Below are 24,257 nucleotides of genomic sequence, written 5' to 3' on the forward strand. Positions count from 1 at the left end.
AGCCCCGCCCCGCCCACCCGCCGACATCGCGGGCAGCCAATGGGCTCCCCCGCGGATGGCGCCACTCATTGGCTTGGTCCCCTGTCACTCTCTTCGGCCGCGGCTATAAATGGCGCTGTCTCGCAATGCCTCCCGCTGCGGCGGGAGCCGGGAGCGGGGGTGGTGTTTTGGAGTGCCGCTTTCGGCAGCGCGTTCCCTTTTTTGGAGCTGCTCTTGGGGGTTTGTGGCTTCAGGAGAGCCCCAGGAAAGGTTTAGCTGCGCCAGCGCTTGGGTGCTCGTTGCCCCCTGGTGACGTGCACTCTCAACTTGGCTCAGGGCTGAGCCCCTAGCCTGCTACGTGGGTGTTTCTCCGTCTGCCTTTCAGTGCCCCACAAGCCACACGTATCGATGCCCCGTGTGACCTGCCGGCTCACCACTTACAAGAAGTCACAGTCATGAATTTCACCGTTGAGTTCATACCCTGCTAATAAACACCTCCCGGAGCTTGGATTGGGAGGTGTTGAAATTAAAGAGCGGCTTGTTGCTTCACGGCAGTAAATGGAGCCCTTTGTCCCGCTCTGGGCACGGTGTTCTAGGGCAGCGGCATGTGGGCCGCCCCGGGCTGGTTACACAGGTACAGCCGTGTGGGCGTGAAAACCAACGCGGCTTTCTCCAGAGGCTCCTGCTCTGTGCCATCACCGAGAGACAGTCAGTGGCAGCTTTACTCTGTGGGTTCACTATTTAGGGTCACGATGCTGCTGTTTTGTAAGTAATCCCCTATCTTCAGTGGTTTGTTTCATGTGTTCCAGGTATTCCATGTCTTTTAGGGTCTGAAGACTTCAAATCAGATGGCATGCTTAGCTTAGAGCAGGGTCCCATCTAGCTCTGAAAACTTCAAATCAGATTGCATACTTAACTTACAGTGGGGTCCCATGTACCTCACAAGAGCTCTGTTATTGACATGTAGTGCTAACTGGCTGGCAATGTTCGACCCTTTTCATGGACTTGATTTCTTCCCCTTCTGTGCTTACCTTCCACCTACTTCAAAGTCCATAGTTAACCTTTCTAATCTCCATAGAATTATAGAATTGATTGTATTGGGAGAGACCTTAAAGATTATCTAGGTCCATCCAAGGCCCCCTGCCATGGGCAGGGATCCCTTTCACTAGACCAGGTTGCTCAAAGTCCCATCCAAGCTGGCCTTGAACTCTGCCAGGGCTGGGGTATCAATAACTTCTCTGGGAAACCTGTGGAGTTTTGTTCTCCATTAAGGCTCTTACACTGGATACAGTGGGATAGTTCCCCACTAGAACTTTAGTAACTGTGGAAAAATCTTGCAAGTTATTCTGTCTGCAGAGCGACATTTAACAAGTTTCCATATGCTTTCATGTTTTCTTAACAGTGCTTCAACACATTACAGTATTTTTACACATTTGGGTACCTGCACAGTAGCCCTCAGTGATTTTTCTGTCTTTCTCAAGGATTTCAAAGAGGGTCTGGTGGCAATTGAGGCAGATTGCAATAAAGAAGCTCAGGAGAAGTTTGCAAGGTCTTGACACCCAGGCTGTTCTGTGATTTTACTCATTGAGTGGTGAGAATTTATTATGTAAATGTATGCTTCAATCCTCCCTTTTACAAAGAAGTGGAATGAAGTGGATTTGTTATTGAAAAACAAATTTAACACAATAACTTTCAAACAAAAAATAGAGCATGCACATCCTCATGCACACAGACACATCTCTAGCAGAATTTTCTGTAGAGATCCCAACGAGCTAGAAACATTAAAGGCACCATTGTTTGCATCTAATAGATTAGTGCTGCTTAGGGATATGAATTTTTGCATTTCTGTGCTGCAAAAAAAAAAAAAAAAAACCTGGCAGAGACATTTTCAGATAAGTCCTTTTGTCAGGAGAGCTTAGTCTGCTGAAGAAAAGACTTACAAGATGAGTATAATGACAGTTATTTCACAAGGACTGTCTGAGCCTTCCTAATTTTTGTCCTTTCACTGATTGAACGTTTACATTAGGAAGGTTTACTGACTGGAGCTTGGCAGTATCCAATTAACTATTAACTTCCCCAAACAATAGAGTGCATGTAATGTAGCTGCTCCTCTGGCAATCATCCTCTTGAGTTAGATGTGCTTCTTTCCTGAGAAAGAAGGCAAAGTTCAAAACTGGGAGGAAAAAAATCCACATTGCCCTCATCTGACCTACTACAGCAATATCAAATGCCTCTTGGCATATTCCAGAGCTTGATGCATGGACAGAGTGCACAGTGAAGGAAATGCTGGAGCTGCATGTGGAAAGGAGTTGGGGCAGGCACACTGAAACATCCCTTACTTCTGGTGAAGATGGCAGCCCCCTTTTAGGCCTGAACCATATTTAATGCTAGCAAATTTCTAAATTCATCCTTCCTGCTGGTTCTTTCATCCTGCAGCCACTGCTGTTGAACTGGAGTATCTGTCTGAAATGGGAGAGAGGATTAAGCAATCTGAAACTCCCAAAATTGTATTTAAATGCAAGTGTAAGGTACATACACTGTAACAGCTTTAACTGGGGAGATCTGCAGGGAGAAAATAAAATTTTAAAAATACAGGAAGTTTAAATCCCTAGCATTCCAGATTTGGTTGCTGAAAAAAAAAATACCAAGAAACTTGCAGCAGGAAACAACACAAGCAAAAAATGAATAATCATATTTCAACAGAAGGAAGATTTCATGCTGGGAGATTTTTGTTAAGGTATTACCTAACTATCAGAGTAAAGATAAATTGGTAAAAGATGCTCCAGGCTTGCCATAATTTCATATATGCTGCAGTGGCTGCACACCTGGGTAGCCAGCTTCTACAGAGCTGTGTGTTTGTTGCTATTCATTGGATCTGGATCTTGTTTTATCCAAGCATTTTCCTGACTCCTTCAGAAGCACAGCAGCTGTTGTTCTTGCATTTCACTGTGTTCTGGCTTTCTCAGGCACTGAAAAAGATACAAAAAAAGGTAGAGGGGCTTGGCAGTGGCAGCAAAAATCTGAATAGTTTTTTGGCTGAAAAATGGCCATCTGAAAATTGTCAGCATTTCCCAACCAAAAATTGTGTTCTCTCTTAGAGACAGGATTTATTCCTAGCCTGCCACTTACCCTGTTTTTTAACAGAGCAAATTCTTCTCAGTGCTTCTACCTCCATTTAACCTCAGATTTTATTTTTTCAGCTGTAAACCTTTCATGACCATCTCTTTTTTGCTTTATGTTAGCTGAGCACCTTGCTCAGAGAAGCTGCATTTTTGCTGGGCCTTTTCTACACTCCCACATCAACAATGAAGAAAGAGGGACACAAATACACCAGCGTGTACCACAGGACTGGCCATGGTTGCCCACTGCCCCTGCAAATGTTCTGTGTCCCAGGCTGGCTCCTGCTTAAGGCCACGTGCCATCCCTACAGTGCATGGATGGGGGAAGGAAATCTGCCCTTCAACCATGTCCTTAAACCCAGTGTGCAGAGGAGCTGGGTTTCAAGTCATGGCACAGCACAGGGAGGATCTGAGGCCCTCACCTGGCACCGTGGCAGGGCAGCTCATGTGGAGGGCAGGGAGGAAGAAGGGGAGCTTTCCCATCCCCCTCCCATGAGTAGGTTAAACAGCATGAGAATAGAGAAGGTTCTCCCATCTCACAGACAGATTTCATGCTCATGCAAATTCAGATCTCATTCTGGTTTTGTAGATGTAAACTGAAACAAATGAATGCCTCAGTTGCTGAGCTAGTTTGCAAAATACAGGTTTTGGTTTGCAGTATTGTGAACTTATTTTGTACGAAAAGCTGCTAGATGTAGAGTTCATGGCTTGTGTAGCACCTGCTGTAGCACTAATACTCAACAAGAAAAGGGACATAGAAAATCATATTGAAATACAATTATATACACAAATGCTTAGTAGCCATAAAATGCCACATTTAGCTAATCTTTACTCTGTCTTTTCCATGATAACATTACTAAATAATCTATGTTGAGATGCTGCATCTCCACACAGAGCTGTTTTGCTCAGAAATCAGGCATGATCCTTTCCAGTAGGTAGATTGTTGTTCCACTTTGACAAGATAAAAACTGAGGAGTGAGAGAGCAAATAATCTCTCTGAGAAGTCTTTTGGGAAGGTAGGAACAGAGGCTGGTCTCCAAACTTAGAGTCATAGAATCACTCATAGACTCATTTATGTTGAGAAAGACTATTAAGATCATTGAGTCTGTGTTTCTTTACCCTCACCCCCACATCGCTGTCATTCCCCTTTCAGTGGAGATTCTGTCTGAGCCACAAAAGCCTCTGTCATATTCTTAAAGGTAATGAATATTTACATTTATTCATCTCTTCCTGAAGGCAGAGGCTTTTAAATGCATTTGTACTGTTACATAAACATAAACCTGGAAACTGTGAAGTTGAAAGTGTGTCAATGTTGTTGATGGTAGCTGAGGTCCAGTGTCTGGGTAAAGAGCAGTCAAATACACTTATATTAGTCCAAGTGATAGGAGATCACATGAAGAATTAAGGATTTTCATTGCCAGCTCATTTTCCAGTTGCCTGCTTCGTGGTACTGCTCTTGAACAATTAGAAGAAAAATGTTCCGGGAAATTTTGATAAATAGACTTCACACACTGAACACCTTGTAAGCAAGACACACTGTGAAGGTGGCTCCTGTGCCTTACCTCAGGGTAACTTGGTGGATGACCCACTGATGTCCAGGAAGCTGCAGTTAAAGGGAAGTCAGAATTAGGTCCTCAGCAAGCGTGGTTTTCTGAAGGTCTTCTTCTTCTAAAGGTCTGTTTCACTCTTTCCTGGAAAAACTGAATATAGGTCCAGGCAGCATGGCAAGAGAATCCAAGGCAACATGCACAGGCAAAAAATAAGATATTTTAGAAGGGTCTGTCAAAATCCAGCATATTGTCTCACTGATGGCTTTGAAAGACAGCGTCTATGTCCCCTCTATAACTCAATTATTCTGTGCAGAATTGTTGTGAACTCTCATTTGATTTTCTAGGTCCACTCACTGCAAATGCCCAAATACCTACTTGAATAACACACAGTTAAGGCTCGAGTGTATTTTCCAAAGATGTGAAGATTTGTAAAGACTGATCTAAAATTTGCAAAAACAATGCCAACTAAATATCTGACTGCCAAGGAGCACAAACTGTAAAACTTTGTACTCTAGACTTCTGGCACAGGCTCCCCTGCCAAAGAATGGGCTGGTGGCACATTAGTCTTTGCATCTCTTTCTTTGTCTCATCTCTCTTCTTGTCTAACCCAGCCTGCCTCCTCTTCACCAATCCTTCTTCCCAGAGGAAGGTGGGGTTATTCAGGGCATGGTTCAATCTACTTTGTTAGAACCAGATATTAAAGAGTCAAAACCAGGCACCAGGCTATTGGCTAAAATCTAACTCTGGGGCAAGTAGCTCCCTCCTACTCTTGCCCTGCCACTCAGGAGACATCTGGAGAGTGAATGCCTTTTCCTTCCACTGCTGGCTGAATGGCAGGTCTAGATATCTCTTGCAGACCAAAATGGAATAAAACATTTGTAGCTACATTTCTTCACTTTATATTCTGTTTCTGATGGGGATCAATTAAGGCAAGAGCTCTACAGATGGAGGAGCAAGGGAAAGCTTCCTGTGCTTCCTCATGCTGACCTGACCTCTTTCTTTATAGAGTGAGAGCACTAGGATGAACATTTTCTGTCACTAGAGACAGCATGGGGCAGGGAATGAAGATTCCTTCTCACAGCAAAAGATCAGCTGGGAGGTGGGTAGCAACAAGTAAATAATGGAATGTTTTCAAGGATGGAGCAGGCTGCATGTCCATGAGTGACACTAGCAGTGTGCATTCATCCTAGTGACCTAATTCCCCGTCCAAACTGTGTACGTGGGACCTGATGCTGGAGATGATGGCTGGGTGAGGATTTGCACTAACAGCAGTGGCCCAGCAGCACCTGAGTCAGCATCACCTCAAGGGTCAAAGCAGCAGAACCGTTCCTCTTGTGCCTTGCTCACCACACCTGCTGCTCTGATCCGTGCCACTCTCCTGTCTTCCCCAGCTGCTTTGCTTTCATAATCCTGTGCCAATATTGTGAAGAGCAGGCAGAAGTGGTTGATCCCATCAAAACTGGTGTGGATGGAAGAAGAAGAGACAGTTTCATGAGCATCTTGACAAAGCATGACCCTGAAGCTTGCACTCTTTCTAATCATGTCCAGCACCATCCCATCAGATATGGGTAAAATGTTCAAATCCAGATATGGGTAAATTGTTCAATCCAAATGTTGATCCCTAATGATTGGTAAGAGGTTTTTGGTCTCCTCATTAATCTGCCTGGTTTAAATTTCACCCTGAACAGTGTATTTACTGTGCAACTCATTCCAGACCACAGCAGGGCATCCAGACCTCACCTCTCCAAATCCAGCCTGGAGAGATGAGGTCTGTTGCTTGAACCTGAGGTTTATGCCCAAATGATTCTGCCAGCAGGTGATTTTGGGTGGGGGAATGAAGGAGTAGGAGAATTTATACCTTTAGAGCCCCTTGTTCAAGCTGTAGTACAAATCATTAACATTAACTGCTCTTCTTCCAAGGCACATCAAGTGTCAAGATAATCACTGTGAGCCTGTGAACTGCAGCACTGAAAAGAATTATCAAAGCCACTCTCCATTTAAACTAGAAGAGCTGTTGCTCTGCTGTAATGAAAAGATCTCATGCTTTGCCTTATCACAGCAGGGACCCAGGCTGTATTAAGTCATTCTTACTGGCCTTAAAGACTTTAGTGATGTTTCTTTCATTTGAGTGTTATCTTTCTGCCAATTCAGAATCCCATCTCCTCCCCATAAAGCAAACCTGTAGTTATCCAAGCAGTAGTGGAGGATGGTAGGTGGCAAGGAAAACATAGCACAGAAGCATTCTTTGTGGCATTTAGAAATAATGAGTGCAATTTCCTAGGTCTTAGGACTTTTTAGACCATAATTTCAGGAAGAGGAGAAATGAACCTCAGTCAGACAGGAGCCCTAACCATATAGCTGTAATACCATGTAAGTAGCAGCAAGCTAGGCACTGCTGCAGCTCCAACAGGCACCAAAAATTTCAGTAATAATGTAAGAGCTTTGGGACTATCAGGCAGCTTCCTCCCCAGGAAGGACAGTGAGGATGTACATTTTTTAATGAAGCAGTGTATTCCCTTTCTTCATTGATTTAAAAGAAGCTTTAGATTCCCATCTCCACTTGCAAAGTAGGTGTTCAACCTCCTCTCAATTGCATGCAGATTACTCTCCTGACACACAAAGGGAAACCAGCAGTTTAAGAGCAATGTGTTGATATTGTATTTTTTTCCCAAAAAATATTTTTCTTAATGACAGCTCCTAGTGTGATCCCATGTGCTGTGCAGCCACGTGGGCAAATACTAATTCCACCCACCAAATGTGCAGGTAATGAGAGTGAACAGGACAGGGGTCAGGAGCAGACTCCCATCAAAGCTGCTGAGTACCACAGGCAGATGGAGCACACTGAGCAATTAATAAACCCTTTCTAAGGTTGGTTCCATGTTGGTGGTGATGAGTTTGATAACTGCAACAGCTGTATCACTGGCACATTGCATGTCATGCATAATACTGCTGTTATCCCTATGCTGAGAGACACAGAGCTTTCATAAATGACAAGACTGACACATGCAGTCCTTTGTTTTTTAAGGTAATTACAGGTGCAGAGTTAGGCCACGTGTGTAGCAACATGTTCCAAGGATGACTCCTGTTAATGGATAATTAAACTTTAAAACCATCAAGGGCTGGGTGCTTTCCCTGACTGCCAGAGCTGAAGGGGGTAAAAGCAAGGACAAAACAGAGAGGTTCACTTTGGGCACAGGCAAAGCAGACTTGTCTGGAAAGCAGTGGCTTTCCTCTCTGTCTCTCCCATGCTGCAGGCTGTGTCTCCTTTTCCCTCTGCATTTAGGTGAGGTTGCCAAGTGCAAGAGTGTGAGCCTGGGGCTGGCCTGGCTTGCCAGGGAGCCCAGCTGAGATGGTATATGGTCCTTGGGGAAAACACATCTGACTTTCTTCTTGCAGAGCATGGCTGCAGCCTGGCTCTCAGTCTTACTATTGCACCCATCCTGTTCCATTAGAACCTGTTTATATTTTTAATACTGTATCTGTTGCTAATTACAGCCCAACAATACTAACTCAGTGTGCAAACAAGACCATCATCCAAATATTGTTTTGCATAACCAGAATGCTGGGGTTGCAAACATTTGCATAATGTTTAATTATTTAGGCAGAACATAAAATTTGTCTTCCTCTCAAAAGTATTTTGGTGAAATGTCTCAATAATTAAACACCACTATGTTTATTAACAGCAGGGAACATTCATGAAATGTATTAGTCAGAAAAAAGCAAGTAGCTGCATCTAGAGTAATCAAAATATGCCATTCCAAAGTAGGTCCCCAAGCAAGGCAACCACCAGCATGAACTCTGGGTGCAACCAAGCAGAAGACAATTAAAAGTGTAACAGTTCAGCAGCTGTAACTTGGAGGGGTCAGGGAGCCAGAATTCAATGGCTTAATTCAGTCTTTAATCAATACATAACATTTTGAGAAGACTGGATCAATTCTATTGAGCCAGCTGAAGTGAGCCTTTTGTCCATGAAAGGTAAAATTTGGGGTCAGCTGGGGGCCTACACGTGGTGCTGCAGCCTTGGAGAGACATCTGCAGGTTCCTGCTCCCACAGGCTGCACATTGGAAGGCCCCTGAGCCCACCCACCAGGTGACAGGCACACATTTGTCCCACCCCAGTGGCACCTGGGATAGGGGGGGGTCTCTTCATAGGGTTCCTCTAGGCAGTTGCCTAACAAGAAAGCAAAACAGGATCTAGTAAAGTAGCCAGAGGCACATAATAAAAAAACATCTGCCTTGATGGCATAAGAAATGCTTCTGCAGCACTTCTGCACCATTGCTTACTGGTAGGGAAGAGTGACCAGTTTGGATCTCAGTCATTTTGGTGTGTAAGTACAAAAATTCCCCTAAAATGAATCAGAGTAGAGACTGAAGTTGACAAATGTGGGACAAGGCAAGATCCAGAGGTTCTTTCAAGCAAGTAAAATTTGCAGGTTGCAGAGGAAGAGACAAACCCTGGCTGTCACCTACTAGACTCCAATTTCATCAAAATAGTTTATTTTGCCCAAGTTTGAAAGCTCCAAATTGTATTAGGTTGTTTGAAAGGAAGGCAGAATTCAGAACCAGAGATTGTTTCTCAATTAAAGGAACAATTGCACACTGAATTAAGAGGAAGTATGTCTTATGTCCTGGAAACAAGCACTCACCTCTAAAGTCAAATATTTTAGTAATTTGAAATTTGAAATTATGAGCTTGGAGAAAAGAGAAGCATAAGATTAAAAGTTAGTTTTATTTTATTTGGGTAAGATTGAGGTTTTTATCCTCTCTTTTAAGTTTAACTTTATACTTCTGTTGTATTTCAATAATGTTATGCAAGAAATTAAGTTTGTGTCCTTCTGCCCTCTCTGAAACTCATCTGCTACTTGCTAACAGGAACTCTGCATTACTCAAACCAATTTCTGCAACATGCATATAGTTCAGAGGCTCCCTTTATGTCCATCAATTACATAAGAGCAGCCAAGGAAACCACTTCTCCTGCTCCAATACCGTTTGTGTAACTTGCAGGGCTCAGTCTGAGCATGTCCGGTTTATCTCGGCTGTTTGAGGGGCCTGGGAGGCCCGGAGGTGGCCCGGAGGTGGCCTTGACGCAGCCCGCGTATCAAAGGACAAGAAGAGGCTTCAGTTCTTCTTTCTGGTTTTATGTTTATTAATTGTTTATCTAAAAAATGTTCTTTCAGCCGAACAAAGATCCGCTCAGCAGTCAGCCATGGGCACACTGTGCTGTCCCACGGACCGCCACGTATCTTTATACCCCTAGTTACGTATACAATATTTATCATTTTTCCCCAATACCATCTATTCTTATAACTCGGTGTACTCTTAGTAATAACCAATAGAAAGGTGCCACCATCACCAAAGAAGATGGAGGAGAGGAGGAAGAAGAAGGAGGGCAGGACACACCCCAATTCCTCCATCTTGCTCCTCTAAACCCCCCTGTACATAAATCCTAAACCCTGTTTCTTACCCTCTAATTAGCTAATCTTTCCACCCTTCACCCCGGTGAAGCCCTCTTATCTTCATAAAGGTGTCGTCTCCCGTGTAGGGTCAAAGTCCTGCCACCAGACACTTCTGGCAACATTCCAGGACTCCCGGGCCCCCCAAGGGTGGTCCCGGGGGCCCTGCATCCCAGGATTCAAATCCTGGGATCCCACATGAGCATTACTGTTTTGTGGCACAGTCCTGTCACCCAGGATGTGCTGAAGGGATGGCTGACTTTGGTAGGTGAATTTGGGGAGGTGTTTGTGCAAAAGGATAAAGCAAGCAGGGAAACCAGCATACATCTATCTGCTGGAATAACCACCCTCTGCTTTCACCACGTGGAAACCTGGGCCCACATAAACAGGCTCTGACAGCAAACACTGCATTCTTCCTCAGCCTAAGCAAAACCATCCTGCTTTAGGGCACTAGGTCACAGATCAAAATCTGCCTCCCCAATCTCTTCTCCATGACCCCAAGGAAAAATAAAATATATTCTCACTTTAACTGGGCAAGTTAGGGCATGAAAAGGCCATTCAAAGGCTCTCTGGTGAGCAGCTGACAGCACCATCCACCACTAAATGTGCCCTGCACTCTGCTGCTGGACCAAGCTCAGTAGCTGGGTCTGATGCTGCAGAAACACGAGGCACCCTTGGGTGGCAGGCAGCTCACTCTGGGCTGCTTCAGCACACGTGGAAAAAACCAGAAAATCATAGAGGAGGAAGCAGCAAGGAAAGCAGGCAGTTGAAATTCCCAGCTGAGGTAGGAATCTGTTATCTCTTGCTCAAACTTATTACTTTGTACGGCTTTTTTCCCTTCCAAGACTGTAGCAGCACCATAGCCAGGCTGTGCCCAACACCCTGCTGTGCTGCCCAAAAGCACAGGCAGCATATCAGGTGTTGGAGCACATCCTGTGAGCACTGCAGCTGCATTTACTGAGGAAGCTTTGCAGTGCCACAAAGTTGGGGGCCAGGGAGTGACTGGTGCCATGACTTGTCTTACTTGGGACTCTCATTGTTGTGGTTCAACAAAAAGGCATAAGCCAACCTGCAGGCTTCATTAAGTAAAAGCAGTCCCTTCTGTGTACTTGAGGTGAGTGCTGCAGGAAGAGGCAGAGGAGTTAAAAGAAGGCAAGTCTTGTTTCAAGGAGTGGCTAGATGGGGAAGATGATGTCTGTTTTGCCTGGACAGGCTCAGGACCTTATTCTGCTGCCTTGTCTGCAGGCAGCCTGCCCATCAAAATTATCTCCAGTGCTGAGTGCAGAGAGGATGAGCCAACAGCTTATTAAATAGGAGTCTCTGTTATTTCTGCTGAGAAAGGTGGCTTTTATTTTCCTGAAGGGTTATTAACTGAATTCTTCTCTTGCCATAACTCTGGTTGTTTTCCTCTGCTTTTTCCAGACAGTTCTCCTTGGTTCTTCAGTGGAGGCAAGGACTTGGAGGGATTTACTGGTAGTCTTGGTAAATTTGGGGCAGGGAGAATAAAAAGAATACAGAAATAGGATTTCTTTGGGAGACAATGACCAGAGCCTCTGACTTTGGGACAAACTTGGCTCTGGAGTTCAGCAATTGCTTATTTCTGATGGAGTGTTGAAATCTTCACAGCACCTTGGAGTGCCACCTGCACAAGCAGTCCCATGACTGCAGAGGGACCCCAGAGGTGTGTAAATGTTGGCCTTGCCTCAGCATGTTCTGGTACCAGCTGCTGGCTGGGGAGGGCAGCACAGATCCTGGTGGGCAGGAGGAGGCTCTTGCCAGATTCCTCTGCCTCCTCCCCGTCTCTGATGGGGCCATGATTTGCTGCTGCTTGGCCCAAGAGCAACATGGACGGCCCATTTGCCATGTCCCAGAGCTGCCAGCATGGGTGACAAGTGCCAGTGTAAAAGCCATGTGCTGGTAATTCTTGCAGACACATTGGTGCAAAGTGTCATTTTTTAGTAGACAGTGAACAGAGAATTCTTTTTTTTTCTTTTTTTAATTAGAGGTTTCTCAGGAAGAACTGACTTTCAAAGGCAGGGTAATAATTTACATGTCAATTCTAAACTTGAGAAACCAAGCCATATTTGGGAAAAAGTGGAGACTACTGGTTGCAATGAGTTAAGATACCACAGTACTTTGCTCAGCAACCTTGAATCCAATTCAATGGAATTATGAACCTGCAAAATGCATCATTTTATACTTATTTGCATAGGTAAATGAACAAAGCAAAAATAAATCAACAGTGAAAGTATTCAGTGTGATGGTGAGTGAGATGGAAGGAAGGAAAATTGTCCTCAATCACTTTGCTTCAGTAATATTTATATGCTCTTAGCTGCATTCCTAACAATTCTTTAAAGAGAGATTTGGAATCCTGGAGAGGGAGATAGTTCAGCATTTCCCAGAATGATCTCCATTTAAGTTGCCTTAAGTAAGCTAGAGTGGTTTTCTTCTGGGAATACAGCCAGTGTACATAGAGAGTTAGCATCTGCAGCAAAGGTGCTGCAAGGTACTGCAAAGGAAGAAGATCTGAATGGTCTGTGAGTACATGTCCCATCAGTCCCCAGCTTCAAAGTGAAACGTGATACAGAGCATTATCTGGGAGTAATAATCCATTAAAAAAATCTATATGTGGTTTTTATTTTGTGAAGTCAGACAATAAAAGATCCCATGCTAAAAAAACCTCAGTGTTTTCTGTCACTTGTTGAGCATCTTGTCAAACATTGGGAGTATGTGAGCCTGAGTGAGACCTGTGCCCCCACTGGAGCTGAAATGCCTTCTCCTGCAAGAGTTAATCCAGGCAGCCCCATGGTGCAGGATCACACAGGGTTACCTTCCCCCTGGGGTTTTTACAGACACACAGCACTGCCCAGTGCTCACATTGGGGTTGGTTTTTTTTGTACTTTATAACAGTACAGAAGTTATCTTCTAACCACAAACACAAAATCCTATAATTAAATCTTTGTTACCCACAGCAAAGGGCTCATCATGTATACAAAGCAAACATTTTGGCAAGTTTATTGTGCTCCTTGAGACTAAGGCAGAATTAATAGCATTGCAAAATTACAGCAAGCTGCTTGCTACACCGCTGCTGGATTTTTTCACTGGAACAAGATTTTATGTTACTCTTCATCTTGAAAACAAATGCAACAGTTTTTATTGTCAAAGGCAGCACACTGCAAAACACCATATCAAAATAAAGACTGAGGGGATATTTTGACCTTAAAACATTGCACTTCACTGTCCATTTAAAATCATTTAGGTGCATTTTTTAATATAAAATTACTAAACACTGGGAGGTAGCTGATTAGGGTAATCCAACTAGTAAACTGCATAAATCATCAAATTTAGGGCTTTTGTGCTGAAAGACGCCTGATAGATTATTTCATCAGCATTATGTGAGGCCTTTCACTGCTGGGAAGGCACCTTGCTCATTAAACAGAAAGCCAAAGATGTCTCATGCAGCACTTCTGGAAGAGGAAACTTCTATTGTTCAAGTCCATTTTGTTGTTGTTCTTTGACTGTAATTCCAACTCTGTTAGTTTATGCGTGTGAGTCATGAGCAAAAGGTGAATTTTTATATTTAATTTCTCTTTTAGATGTTATATTCCAACAATATATGTTGCAGCTACCTGACCAAAATGGATCAGCCTGAATTAGTCATATTGCCTCTCAGCTGGAAAAGTATAATGATGTCCTCATGAAAACTGATCAGATCTGAATGGCTTTTCTGGTGGCATCAAGCATGAAACATAACTCACTGTTCATACAGGGGAGAGAACTATATTTTTATTTGCATCTTTCTATTTCCACAAATGACCCATTTCACCAAAGAAAAATACATGAGTTTGAAAACTATTTTCTGCCTACCAGCTGCAGGACACCTGTAGCAAGTCCTACTTGCATGACCCTTTGTCATAGAGATCTGGAGACATAACAATACTATCAGAAAATAAAAATTCCCCTGGCTGTCATATCAGAGGTTCAAGTAGCCAAGTGGCTTTTCTTGCAAAAAGGCCAAGGCGATTGCAGTGGTGGGAGAATGTGAAGAAGACCTCTGATTGCAAAAGTTCTTGCAGTTTTAATTGCTTCAAAAGAGAAGGAATTGTTAGAAGACAGAATGTACCTTTAACTATATTTCCTGGGAACCTTTTCATGGGGTGGCAATAATTAGAGGGTACAAATTTGGTCTTTTTTTTATATGTTATATTCCTTAGAGAAACTGGGTTTTTTTCAAGATAGCTACAAAAGGTAAGAGCATATCTTAACATTACACTTTTTGCTAATTAGTTATTTATTTCAGAAAGGGTGTTTTGAAAAGAGAGGGAGTTAAGATGATTTTAATGTATCTCAAAAATAGGTCTATTTCTAGTGTAGGATCTAGAATATTAATACCAAAACAAAAAAAAAATCACTTGAGATTAAGGACTGTGCATGCTTGCTCATGGGGGAGAAGTGTGAAAGTTTTTTGCACAACCAACCTTCGGGCAATTGAGCCCAAGGCTGCATGTCCTGTAATTAAGTTACCATTTCTGCTGTGGATCTGTCTGACAGAGAGCTGTGGTGATTTCAGCAGGTATCTCCCACTGCCTCTTGCCATGTGCAGGAATGGGACAGCAGCAGAACCCTGTTTGGGTTGGGGCTGCTGACAGCTCTGCGATGGGCTGCAGCAGGTCTGGGCCCATCCACGACCCCAGCAGCCATGCAGGCTGAGCCCAACAGCAGTGCAGGCTCACTGGCTCTGTCCTAAGCTCTGCAAACATAAAACTAGCTCTTCCTCCTCTTGTTTTTAACAATGGAAGACAACCTGACTGAAAGCCTTTAACAGCATCTTGGATGTTCACGTGCTCAGCTCTCTATTTCTTTATTCATTACTAAATGTAGTTGTCATTACCAAGAGGGCTCAGGTTTTCCTTCCTGTCTCTGTAGAGAAGACAAGATTTCAGAACTGCAAACACAGGTGCTAGAAAATCCTATGTTTCCTAAAGTGTCCCCACATTTTTCCAAAGAGAATGTAATGTGATAATAAAAACAAAACCATTAATATAAACATAAATAAACCTAGGGATTGCAGTGCTAAGGTAGTACTTCACTCATGCATACACAAAATGAAATGCTTGTCTTAGCAGTGGGGCATCACAGGGTTTGTCCTTTGCTTCTGTAACTCATAGGGTAGTCTTAAAATATGTTCAGAGTACTTTCTGTCAATCAGCAGTAAATGATTTATCTTGTCAATCTTGTTAAACAAGCAAAGGTGAAGAGCTGAGACTTCATGAGTGGGAGTCACAAACTGGTGGGGGAGGCTCAGGCCAATGAGCATGAGGATGTTACATAAAGGTAAAGTACAGACATGCCATCTGTATGTTACTGGTTTTTAATGAGAGGAATTAAGATTATATGGGGGGTGATATGTGAAGCTGGCACTGTGATGAAATTCACAGTTTTCCCCAGCATTTCAGTTTGAACTTTAGTTCCAGTATTTTCAGTTCTTAATTTTTAATTAAATTCATATTGACCATTGTTGCTAATACCATCTTCCTGACTGGGCATGAGGTTCCACAGGAAGGAAAGCCAGTTGCAGCCAGATGAACCCAGGTAGGAAAGTAACTGTGAATATATTGATGAGTTTCCAACTGCAGTTCCATTTCCTTACTGTTTGTCTGCTTGAAAACACTGTGCAACCCAGTCTACTCACAGAAAGAAAGGAGAATTTTTTTTATGATCACACATAAATGTGCATATTTGTGCCTCCCAAAATGCAACCTAACCCCAGAAAGTGTACCAGTGGCTTAGCTATTCAAACCTGAAGTTCAAGCAACACATTCTAATGGAGCACTCACTAGCAGCTATTCAGGAGTATCTCTGTGGGCCTAAAGGCTTTGGCAGAAAGCGTGTCCCGTGATTCCAGTGAAACACATCAAGAGAATCAGGATGTAAGGGCACAATTTATATCTGTAAACAGAGAAAACCGTAACAAATAGAATTTTCCAGCAACAACAGAAGTTCAGCAAAGTTTAGCAAAGATCCTGTTGAGATACAAACATCAGTAAAAGCAGAAAATGCAGGAAATACATAAGGCAAAAGTTTTATTTTCCAAAGTGTAAGTACATCCTTAGCATAATTTAAGTAATCCATTGCTATTGCAATTCTGATTGCTACAAAATTGAAGGTAAACTTTTTGACTGCACCTATTGCACACTTTCTCCACAGCTGCATAATAAAACCCTTCTGTATCAAGAGATTCTTCACTGTGATTTGCTGGTCTGTAGGAGTTCAGTCAAGTAGTTGTGAAAGATGCTCCTTGTTTGCATGGTTCTATTTTATAATCCGCGGCATATCACTCCAAGCTTGAGACTTCTTTTTGGCCAGCTCCATCCACGATGGCTGACTGGGAGCAGCATTACTGGCTTTCTTCAAGTGGCTTGTTTCCTCCTTATCCACCAGTGCAGGTGATGGAGCTACTGGGAATAAAGCACATGGGCATTTTACACTTACCTGCTGTGCAACTAAGCACTCTCTTTTATTAAATACTTCCCATGCCTTGCCCTGTGGTAGAAAATCTTTACATTTCACATGGAAATTTCTTGTGCAGTGAGTTATTGAGAAAATTACCCATCCGTGCTCTAAATAATACAATGTTTTTCTCATCACTATTATATTTTGATCTCTAAATTTACCAAAACTCAACATGATGACCTGGATTCCTTGTTGTGCCCCATGTTAACACCCAGGCCAAAGAAGAGAGTCTTTTCATTAGCTAAAGTATTCACATGTGAATTCCTCCTTTACTCAGCCCCCAATTCACAGGAATTTTATTACTTCAAAACTTCTGCCCTTCTTTCAAATTTGAATTTACTGAAGAGATTTATAACAAACTCATTGTGGGAGGACTGATGGCCAGACAGTTTGTGATTGCACCACTCCTCAGCTTGCTGAGGCAGCCACATTTAAATTGAGTGCTATTGTAAATATTTTTGTTTACATTTTACACTGTGATAGTGCATTTGGGCCTCTGTCCTGTAATAGGGCCTGGAGTTCTTGATTCACATTTCTTTCAACACAAGGTTTTGGCTACCCCTTTTTACTCTTTTGTTTATAATCAAACTGGTCAGAAGAATATAAATAAATAAACAATCAAATAAAATAATAAATAAATAAAACACCAAATAAAATCCCAGACATGAGGGCTGAGAAAACTCTTTTTCCTGGCTGACGTGGGGCTGAGGAAGAGATTAGGATCTAGCCCCTACTCCTTTTGCAGCACACTCAAGCAGGATTTCTTCTGACTAGGGTGAGAGGTAACAGCCTACATTTTAAGAATTTTGTTTCTTACCAGGGACACAATGTGACAATGAATTGGTTCTCAGCAGGGACTTTGTTTCAGACTTTATGTCTTTCCTCTGCTCTTCAGAAGTGGTTTTAGGCGCCACGTGTGAAGGTTTACTCCATTGTTGTTTCACTGCCCCCTAGGCACAGAGAGGGATAAAATCCAAGTAATTCAGCGAGAATGAGTTCAGTTTGGAAGAACACAAGCAAAGCAGTGGATGGGGAGCCTGCCACAGTTCAGCAGACATTGGTCCCACTCCTCTCCCTTGAGCTGACACCTGTTCAGAAAGTTACAGTGTTTTCATGTAGCATCCATGGAACTCAATTTTACTAACTGAAACTATCCCTCAGTATCTCTTACCCATAATGGTATGAGTAGATAATTATAATCTTCACTGCAAAATGTATTCCTTTGCACATCTCTACAAGCATACACAGGATTTGGAAACAGCCTCATTCTCTCATGTTCTCCTTCCATCTCCCAAATTTTGAGGGCTATGGCACTGTATTTTTGGACAGTTGGTGGTAAATGGATTTTTCATAAAAAAGAAGTCAAACATATCCTCCAACAGATTTTCTTGCCAGTATCAAAAACTACCCTGAAGTGATAGTGCCTGGTGCCATGTGGGAGAAAGAGAAAGTGGGAGTAGTACAGTGGCACCAAGCCTCACATGCTGCAGTCAGAAGCATCTTGGCATGTTTCTCTGCTAGCTGCTACAGGGAAATAAAATGCATGGCATGAATTTCAAGGATCATTGCCAGCTAAAATCTGGAGTTTCCTGTTCTGACATAGAAACTGTATTTTGGGATTGTGTTGGGCATTACTGCAGTTCAGAAGTTGGCCTAGACATCTTATTAGGTATTATTTCTTGTTAATCTAACCACTGCTATTTTTCATCACCTAGAAAGCATCTCTTATTCCAGGATATAATACACCTGTCTGGGATGCTAGCAGTGCCACCCTGAAGCAAGAGAGTAGGTCATTTGCACTGGGTATGCCATGCTGGTGTAGGACACACACGGTCCTGCATCAGAGCAGGGTTCTTATTCGTGCAGAACGCAAAACAGGCAGCAGGTGAGTGTTCTGGATCCATGCCAAGCACTTCCACTAGCACAGCTGTGTCATCTGGGAAGATCATTAGCTACAGGAATCACCCTGTTTTCCATGGGATCTCTGAAGAGGCAGTGTCAGCCCAGATTCCATGGCACCACATGGGATTCTGAATTATCCATGTACAGGGAACCGGAATTTGTATACTGGCAATCTCTGCAAATGCAAAAGTTATTTTTATCCTATTTTACTTCTCAGGGCTCTAAAAATTGTTACCTAGGAGCTTCTGGGACCAAGCTGCTCATTTAGAGTTTACACAGTCAGGAGGTAGAAGAGGTTCAATGAAAGGCTGTGCTTAGAAGGGTAGTTATAAGAGAACACATTTCCTCTGCATTGAGGAGGATCAAAGACTCCAGTTTAGCACTTCCTTTTGGATATTTCAGCATGCAATACATGTGTTAGATCTGGTGGTATGCCAAGAAATTTTACACACTTCACATAGTTCCAGGATTTTGATTTCTTGGAGACACAAAATTACATATCTGAACAATCAGAAAACTTTGAATCTGTAACACATTTATGAGAATAGTGTCTTTTTCAGTTACAGTTACACTCATTAAGTATCTGTAATCATTATGGCATGACTGGTAACATAGCAGTAGATCCAAAGAATACTACAGCAGGTGATACAAAAGCATCACACATTTGTACTGCAAGTACCTCTGTTTGTTCCTTTCCTTTATTCTGTTTCTCTGTGTTTGACTCATTATCTGGAGCCAGGAGCTTTCCTCTGTCGAGTTCCTTCTCCTGGTGCATGCCCCTCTGCTTTTGCCTTGCAATGGAAATCCAGGCTGGCTCTGTAGGAGTGTCAGGATCTTTTCCAGGGTCTCCTGCAGCCATGGGGGAAGACACACTTTTCTCTGTTGACAGATTATTAATGTACATAGTTAGAGGAAAAAGAGTTGTAATCAGCTTCAGCTCATACTTTCTCAATGTACTGGCTGGTCCCAGAATATGAAACCAGCCTGGATAAATTTGGTCTCCAGAGAGCAATTTTCCTGTGCTCACAGGTTTAAGTTATCATTGTACTGGTGAGAAACGCTTTGCATCTTTGTTCAGCTGGAGTGGCAGTGTCACTGCCCTCACGTGAGGGAGATGCAGAAACATGAATGAAACTTCTCTAATCTGCCCCTTTCCCAAGGTCTGCCCCTTCTGCTCCCTCTCCCACAGTACCTTTGAGACAAGCAGCAGACCATGCAAAGGTGGACACAGAGGGACTGTGGTGTTTCAAAGGCAAACTTCTCCCCACTGTGCCTGCTCTCAGCTCCCACTCTCCTGATGCCCCTGCAGCAGCAGCCCATGCCTGAGTCTGCTTCCTGCCTCCCTTCCACCCCTTTAGGAGCAGCCTCCTCCCCAGCTCTCTGGAGCTCACAGGTGCAGATTCAGCCATGGGTGCCTGTGCACAGCAGTCTGTGGTGACTGAGCGCACAGAAGCACTGCTAAACCACAGAGAGACTTTCTGGTCTTTTGATGTAAGGTCTATGTTGACTTATCCCTGCTGATGCTGACCATGGTCATCCTCTTCTGGTCCTCTGCCAGAAATGAGACTTGAGTAACACAAAAAGAAAAAAGACAATTTCTGGAGAAGAAAATCAAAACTACTACCCTGCTGACCTCACAACTGCTACCCAAGGACGTGCAGAATCCAGGGTTACCAGGAAGAGAAATACCCTGTATTCAAATATTCTGAGAAAGGAAATCCTGTCTAGTCACTGAACAGAACTTGGTCAAGAGAAGAGCCCCAGCAGCTCCATTGGCTCCATCCCCCTGGTTCTCCATTTTTTGACTCATACTGAACACAAAACTGAGTTTCCCAATGAATGGTAGAGCTTCTGTGTAGTTTGAATGAGGAACAAGAATAACAACCTCAGACCCAAGAAGGCTGATGTCTCCTTTCCCAGCCAGTTCTGGTCACTGATGTATCAAAATTCACAGAAGGCTCTTGCAGAGCAGAAGTTAAGCTTCTGATCCTCAAATGACACGTGGTCTTGCTCTTTGGAAAAGTTTATTACTTAGCCAGAATGCTGTTCAGGGGCCTGGGAGGAGGCAGACCCAGTCAGAAAGTTACTGCCCTAGGGTCTCTTGGGGGCTCAGCTGCTCTGCTGACAGTAGAGGCAGCCACAGGACCCTGTGGAGCTGTCAGATACATTTCTGGAGCATTATGGTCTAGTTTAGTGGAATTTGGCCCTGCCCAGGAGAGCAGGCAAATGTCTCTGAAGGCACACTTGAGATGCCTCATGAAGGCATGGAAGATAAAAGGGATGATGCACTCCCAAGAGCTGGAGTCTGCCAACACAGGCATATTATGAAAGCCCACAAACTTGCTTTGCTCAGGGATTTTCTCAAGTCATTTTTATACCTCACCAGAGAGAGAGTAGTTATTTGAACAAGGAAACATTGTAAAGCCTATGTCAGCTAAAAAATGAAAAAGAGAAAAACCCCCATGCTTTAGTGCCAAAGCAAGATGTTTTGCCAGCTAATGCCTGCATTTCCCTTCACATTCACCTCATGCAATCTTGCAGGAAAACCTCTGGAAGAAACAACTCAGAAGTCCAGCTGTGCAAATGCAGCACAGATAAAACAGGTCCCTGAACACTGAAGGAGCTGCTCTCCCTCTTGCACAGCATGTTACTCTAATTCTCTGCATCCCACCTAACCCCCATCTTTGCATGACAGCAGCTCTTCCTCTCATAATCTTTTTCCAATCTTTTTTTTTTTTCCAATCAGCCTTCTACTGGCTCTCCTTGCTTCATTTTTATCTTCTTTAACAGAATGCTAAAGAATAAGGCTGGAAGAGATCGCAGTATGTCATGCAGTTATCCTTCAACTGCAAGGCAAGACCAGCTGAAAGACCAGTTTCATAGAAACTGTTTCCTCACCAATATGTGTCTAACTCTCCTGAAACAGGACAGGTCTCAGAGTCTCCCTAAGCAACCTATCCTATGGCACAGCTCCTTTTTTCTACTTTTTTTTGGTTTTTTTTTTTTTGTGCCTGTTGGGTGAGTTAAATCTTCCTTGCTCTAATTTAAATCTGTAACTACTTCTCCTACACACTATGGACACGAGCAGATTACTCATAGTCTCCTTGCAACAGCCTGTTATGCATTTGAAGACTTAGACCACATTTTCCCTACTTTTTTAACTTTTCTGATTAATCTAATTCTCTAGATCACTCTTTCATTTGTAGGAATTGTCCTAGAAATCTCCTTCAAATTTGATGGTCAGAAGTGGCACTTGAGATGAAACAGTGTTAGCGTGAGCTGACATGGAAGGACTACACCACTTCACCTGGAATGGTTTTCTGTACATGTCAGTCAGTGCCCCCTAACTCCCACAGCTCTCCAAGATAACCACTGGCAAGTCAAAGTCTGCTTGCCATCTTCTCCCAGTGTCTTAGGACAAACCCCACTGGGATCTTAAGTAAAGCCACACAGTTGAAATGATGTGATGTCTGCTAATGCATCTGCCATCACATTCCCTCCTTTGCTTGTAGCCGTGTCCTTAAGCCCATCTGCACCTTTTCAGGTGGTGGGCACTTTGGGCATTGCCCAGTAAAAGCAGATGCATTGCCCAGTAAAACAGGTGCTGTGCTTCCTCAACTCCCAAAGCGCTCCTGCGGCACTCCTGAGCCATGACTGAAGGTGATGTCCCGTGCTCCTCAGAGCTGAGGAGCAGCTCTCTGGCTGCACAGCTGCAGACACACCACCACATGCAACCTCTTCCACCACCTCTTTACCTTCCTTCAATATCTATAATGTCTTGGTGCTCAAAAACTCCAATGTCTTTGTACTGAAGGTCCCTTTCAGTCCACCCACAATTTTTGATGAGACTGGGAACCTGGCTTCTGCCTTGATGCTGCTAGTGATGTACATCTTAGCTGCTGTGACTCCAAATCCCCCTTTGTGTTTTGTCCCATTTTCCCTGTCACACTACAGGAGCTTTATGTAAACATCAAGGTTGTTCCTTCTCTGCTTCCACCACACAATCCACACTGACAAAATGAGGCTTTATTTACTGCACTACATGTAATGGTCTTATTGGTACCTGTGCTTTCATTTCTCTGTGATCCTCATGAGCTTAGGATTCATCCTGCTGTTATTTCACTGTGCATTGCCTGAGATAACAGGTTCCCAGTTCCCTGGGTTCCCAGTCCTGCAGTGATATGTCTGGAGGCTGCTATTATAGCAGTGTTTTTCATAAGGCAGACGCTCTAATGAAGGCATCAAGCACCCTTACTCTTCAGGCAGGTTTCCCTGATGAGATGCTGGGCATTCTAGTCATGCCAATTAGAAGGCAGCCAAATTAGAGCTAGGTATTATTCCATAGGAGATCCAAATGTCCCTTTGATAGTAGAGAACAAAAGCTCTTCATCATAATCTTGAAGATTTTGCATATATATGTACAGGCCAACTTAGGACAGCAGAGTAGTATCATCTACAGAGGATCAAGAACTGATCTGCTGCTGGGAGAGGCTTTCTTGTACCTTTAAGCAATTACATTCTGCCCTTGTTCCTTTGAGAGTCTTTGCTGCAGAAAGCCAGACAGGCAGACAAGGCAGGGGAAGTGCCTTATCTTCAGAAAATACCCATCAGATGCAACCCACGCAGGATTTTCTACCTCATCCGTCAGCCAGAATTACTGTAAGAGGTAGAAGAGCATATTCACTATTTATTACCTATCCCATTGCCCAGAGGTCCTTTACATCCTCCCACCTCAAATTAGATAAGGTTTCTTGGCAGTATATATACACCATTGTTCCAGCCAGAAGGATGAAAGGTGGTGAAGTAATCCAGGAGATAGTGTGGTGAAGAGAGCTGGCAGTTTAAGGTGACTGGAGACTGTCCTATGCAGCTCTTGGTACCCCAAGGGACACAAAGAAGCAAAAAGATTTCTCAGGAAGTGACTGTTCCCAAGGAAGAGCTGCTCACACATCTTTCTGGGTTCATGACTGTATGATTGCCTTGAACAAGCTCTGTCTTATCTAGTCATGGGATAGTCCATGTGCTTTCATGGTTCACCCCATGGCAAGGCACAGCATTTAAGGAACTGGGTAGCCAGAGTGGAACCAAAAGTACTCAAAAGGATGATTTTAACTCCTGCTTCTGCTGCATGTCACATGCACAATAACTGACACAGAAACTCCCAGCTGGTAAATGCCACTCTTAGGGAGATAACAAAGAAGTACAAAATGCAAGCAGGGGTATGCTCCATCCAAAGCTGAGCCAGTTTTGACAGATCACAGCCTCCACAAATGCCCTGTGTTTCATTTCTTTGTTGAAGCATGGCTGAGCCTCTTCTTTCTGTGTTGCACTTGAGAGATTTTCAGAACAAAACTAAAATCTAAATAATATTCTTCATTTCCTATTACAACATGTTGTTTTAAACAATGTGCTATTCAACTCATTCCTTAATAACTTCATAAGCTAATAAAGGATATTGCTGGCAGCAATTTGTCTCTCATTCATTCACAGCTTTAACCTCATGATTGCCTCTTTCCCTGGTTTCCTTGGAGCTGGCTTGGCCTCAGGCTTTTTTGAAAGAGAGGAGCCCCTTTTTCCCCTTGGGATAAGCCACCAACAACAGAAGGATACCAGGTCAGAACTTGTCAAGCCAGTCTGTGCATAATGTCACCATGCATTAAAGCCAGCAATTACTGTAAGCTGAGATCTTCTGCTGCCTCTTGAAACCACACCCAGAGGCTGCTGAAGCCTTCCCTTCATGT

General features: G+C 43.4%; 1 protein-coding gene across 5 annotated transcripts in view; it reads right to left on the bottom strand.

Annotated features, from left to right (window-relative positions):
* Window positions 1–12,326: 12,326 nt before the first annotated feature.
* Window positions 12,327–24,257, bottom strand: part of CRACDL (CRACD like) — a 67,076-nt gene continuing 55,145 nt past the window's right edge. For 3 of the 5 annotated variants that reach the window (XM_074535785.1, XM_026793023.2, XM_014266616.3), the window contains 3 exons: window positions 19,196–19,395; window positions 17,432–17,564; window positions 12,328–16,559 (listed from right to left, as the gene is read on the bottom strand). In XM_074535785.1, the coding sequence (XP_074391886.1) occupies window positions 16,414–16,559; window positions 17,432–17,564; window positions 19,196–19,395 (479 nt within the window). In that variant the 3' untranslated portion in view covers window positions 12,328–16,413. Of the gene's footprint in view, window positions 16,560–17,431; window positions 17,565–19,195; window positions 19,396–24,257 lie in introns of all 5 variants that reach the window. The other 2 variants (XM_005486422.4, XM_026793024.2) reach the window with 2 other exon arrangements.

This window comes from Zonotrichia albicollis, chromosome 2 (assembly GCF_047830755.1).
Source record: "Zonotrichia albicollis isolate bZonAlb1 chromosome 2, bZonAlb1.hap1, whole genome shotgun sequence".
Classification (NCBI taxonomy): domain Eukaryota; kingdom Metazoa; phylum Chordata; class Aves; order Passeriformes; family Passerellidae; genus Zonotrichia; species Zonotrichia albicollis.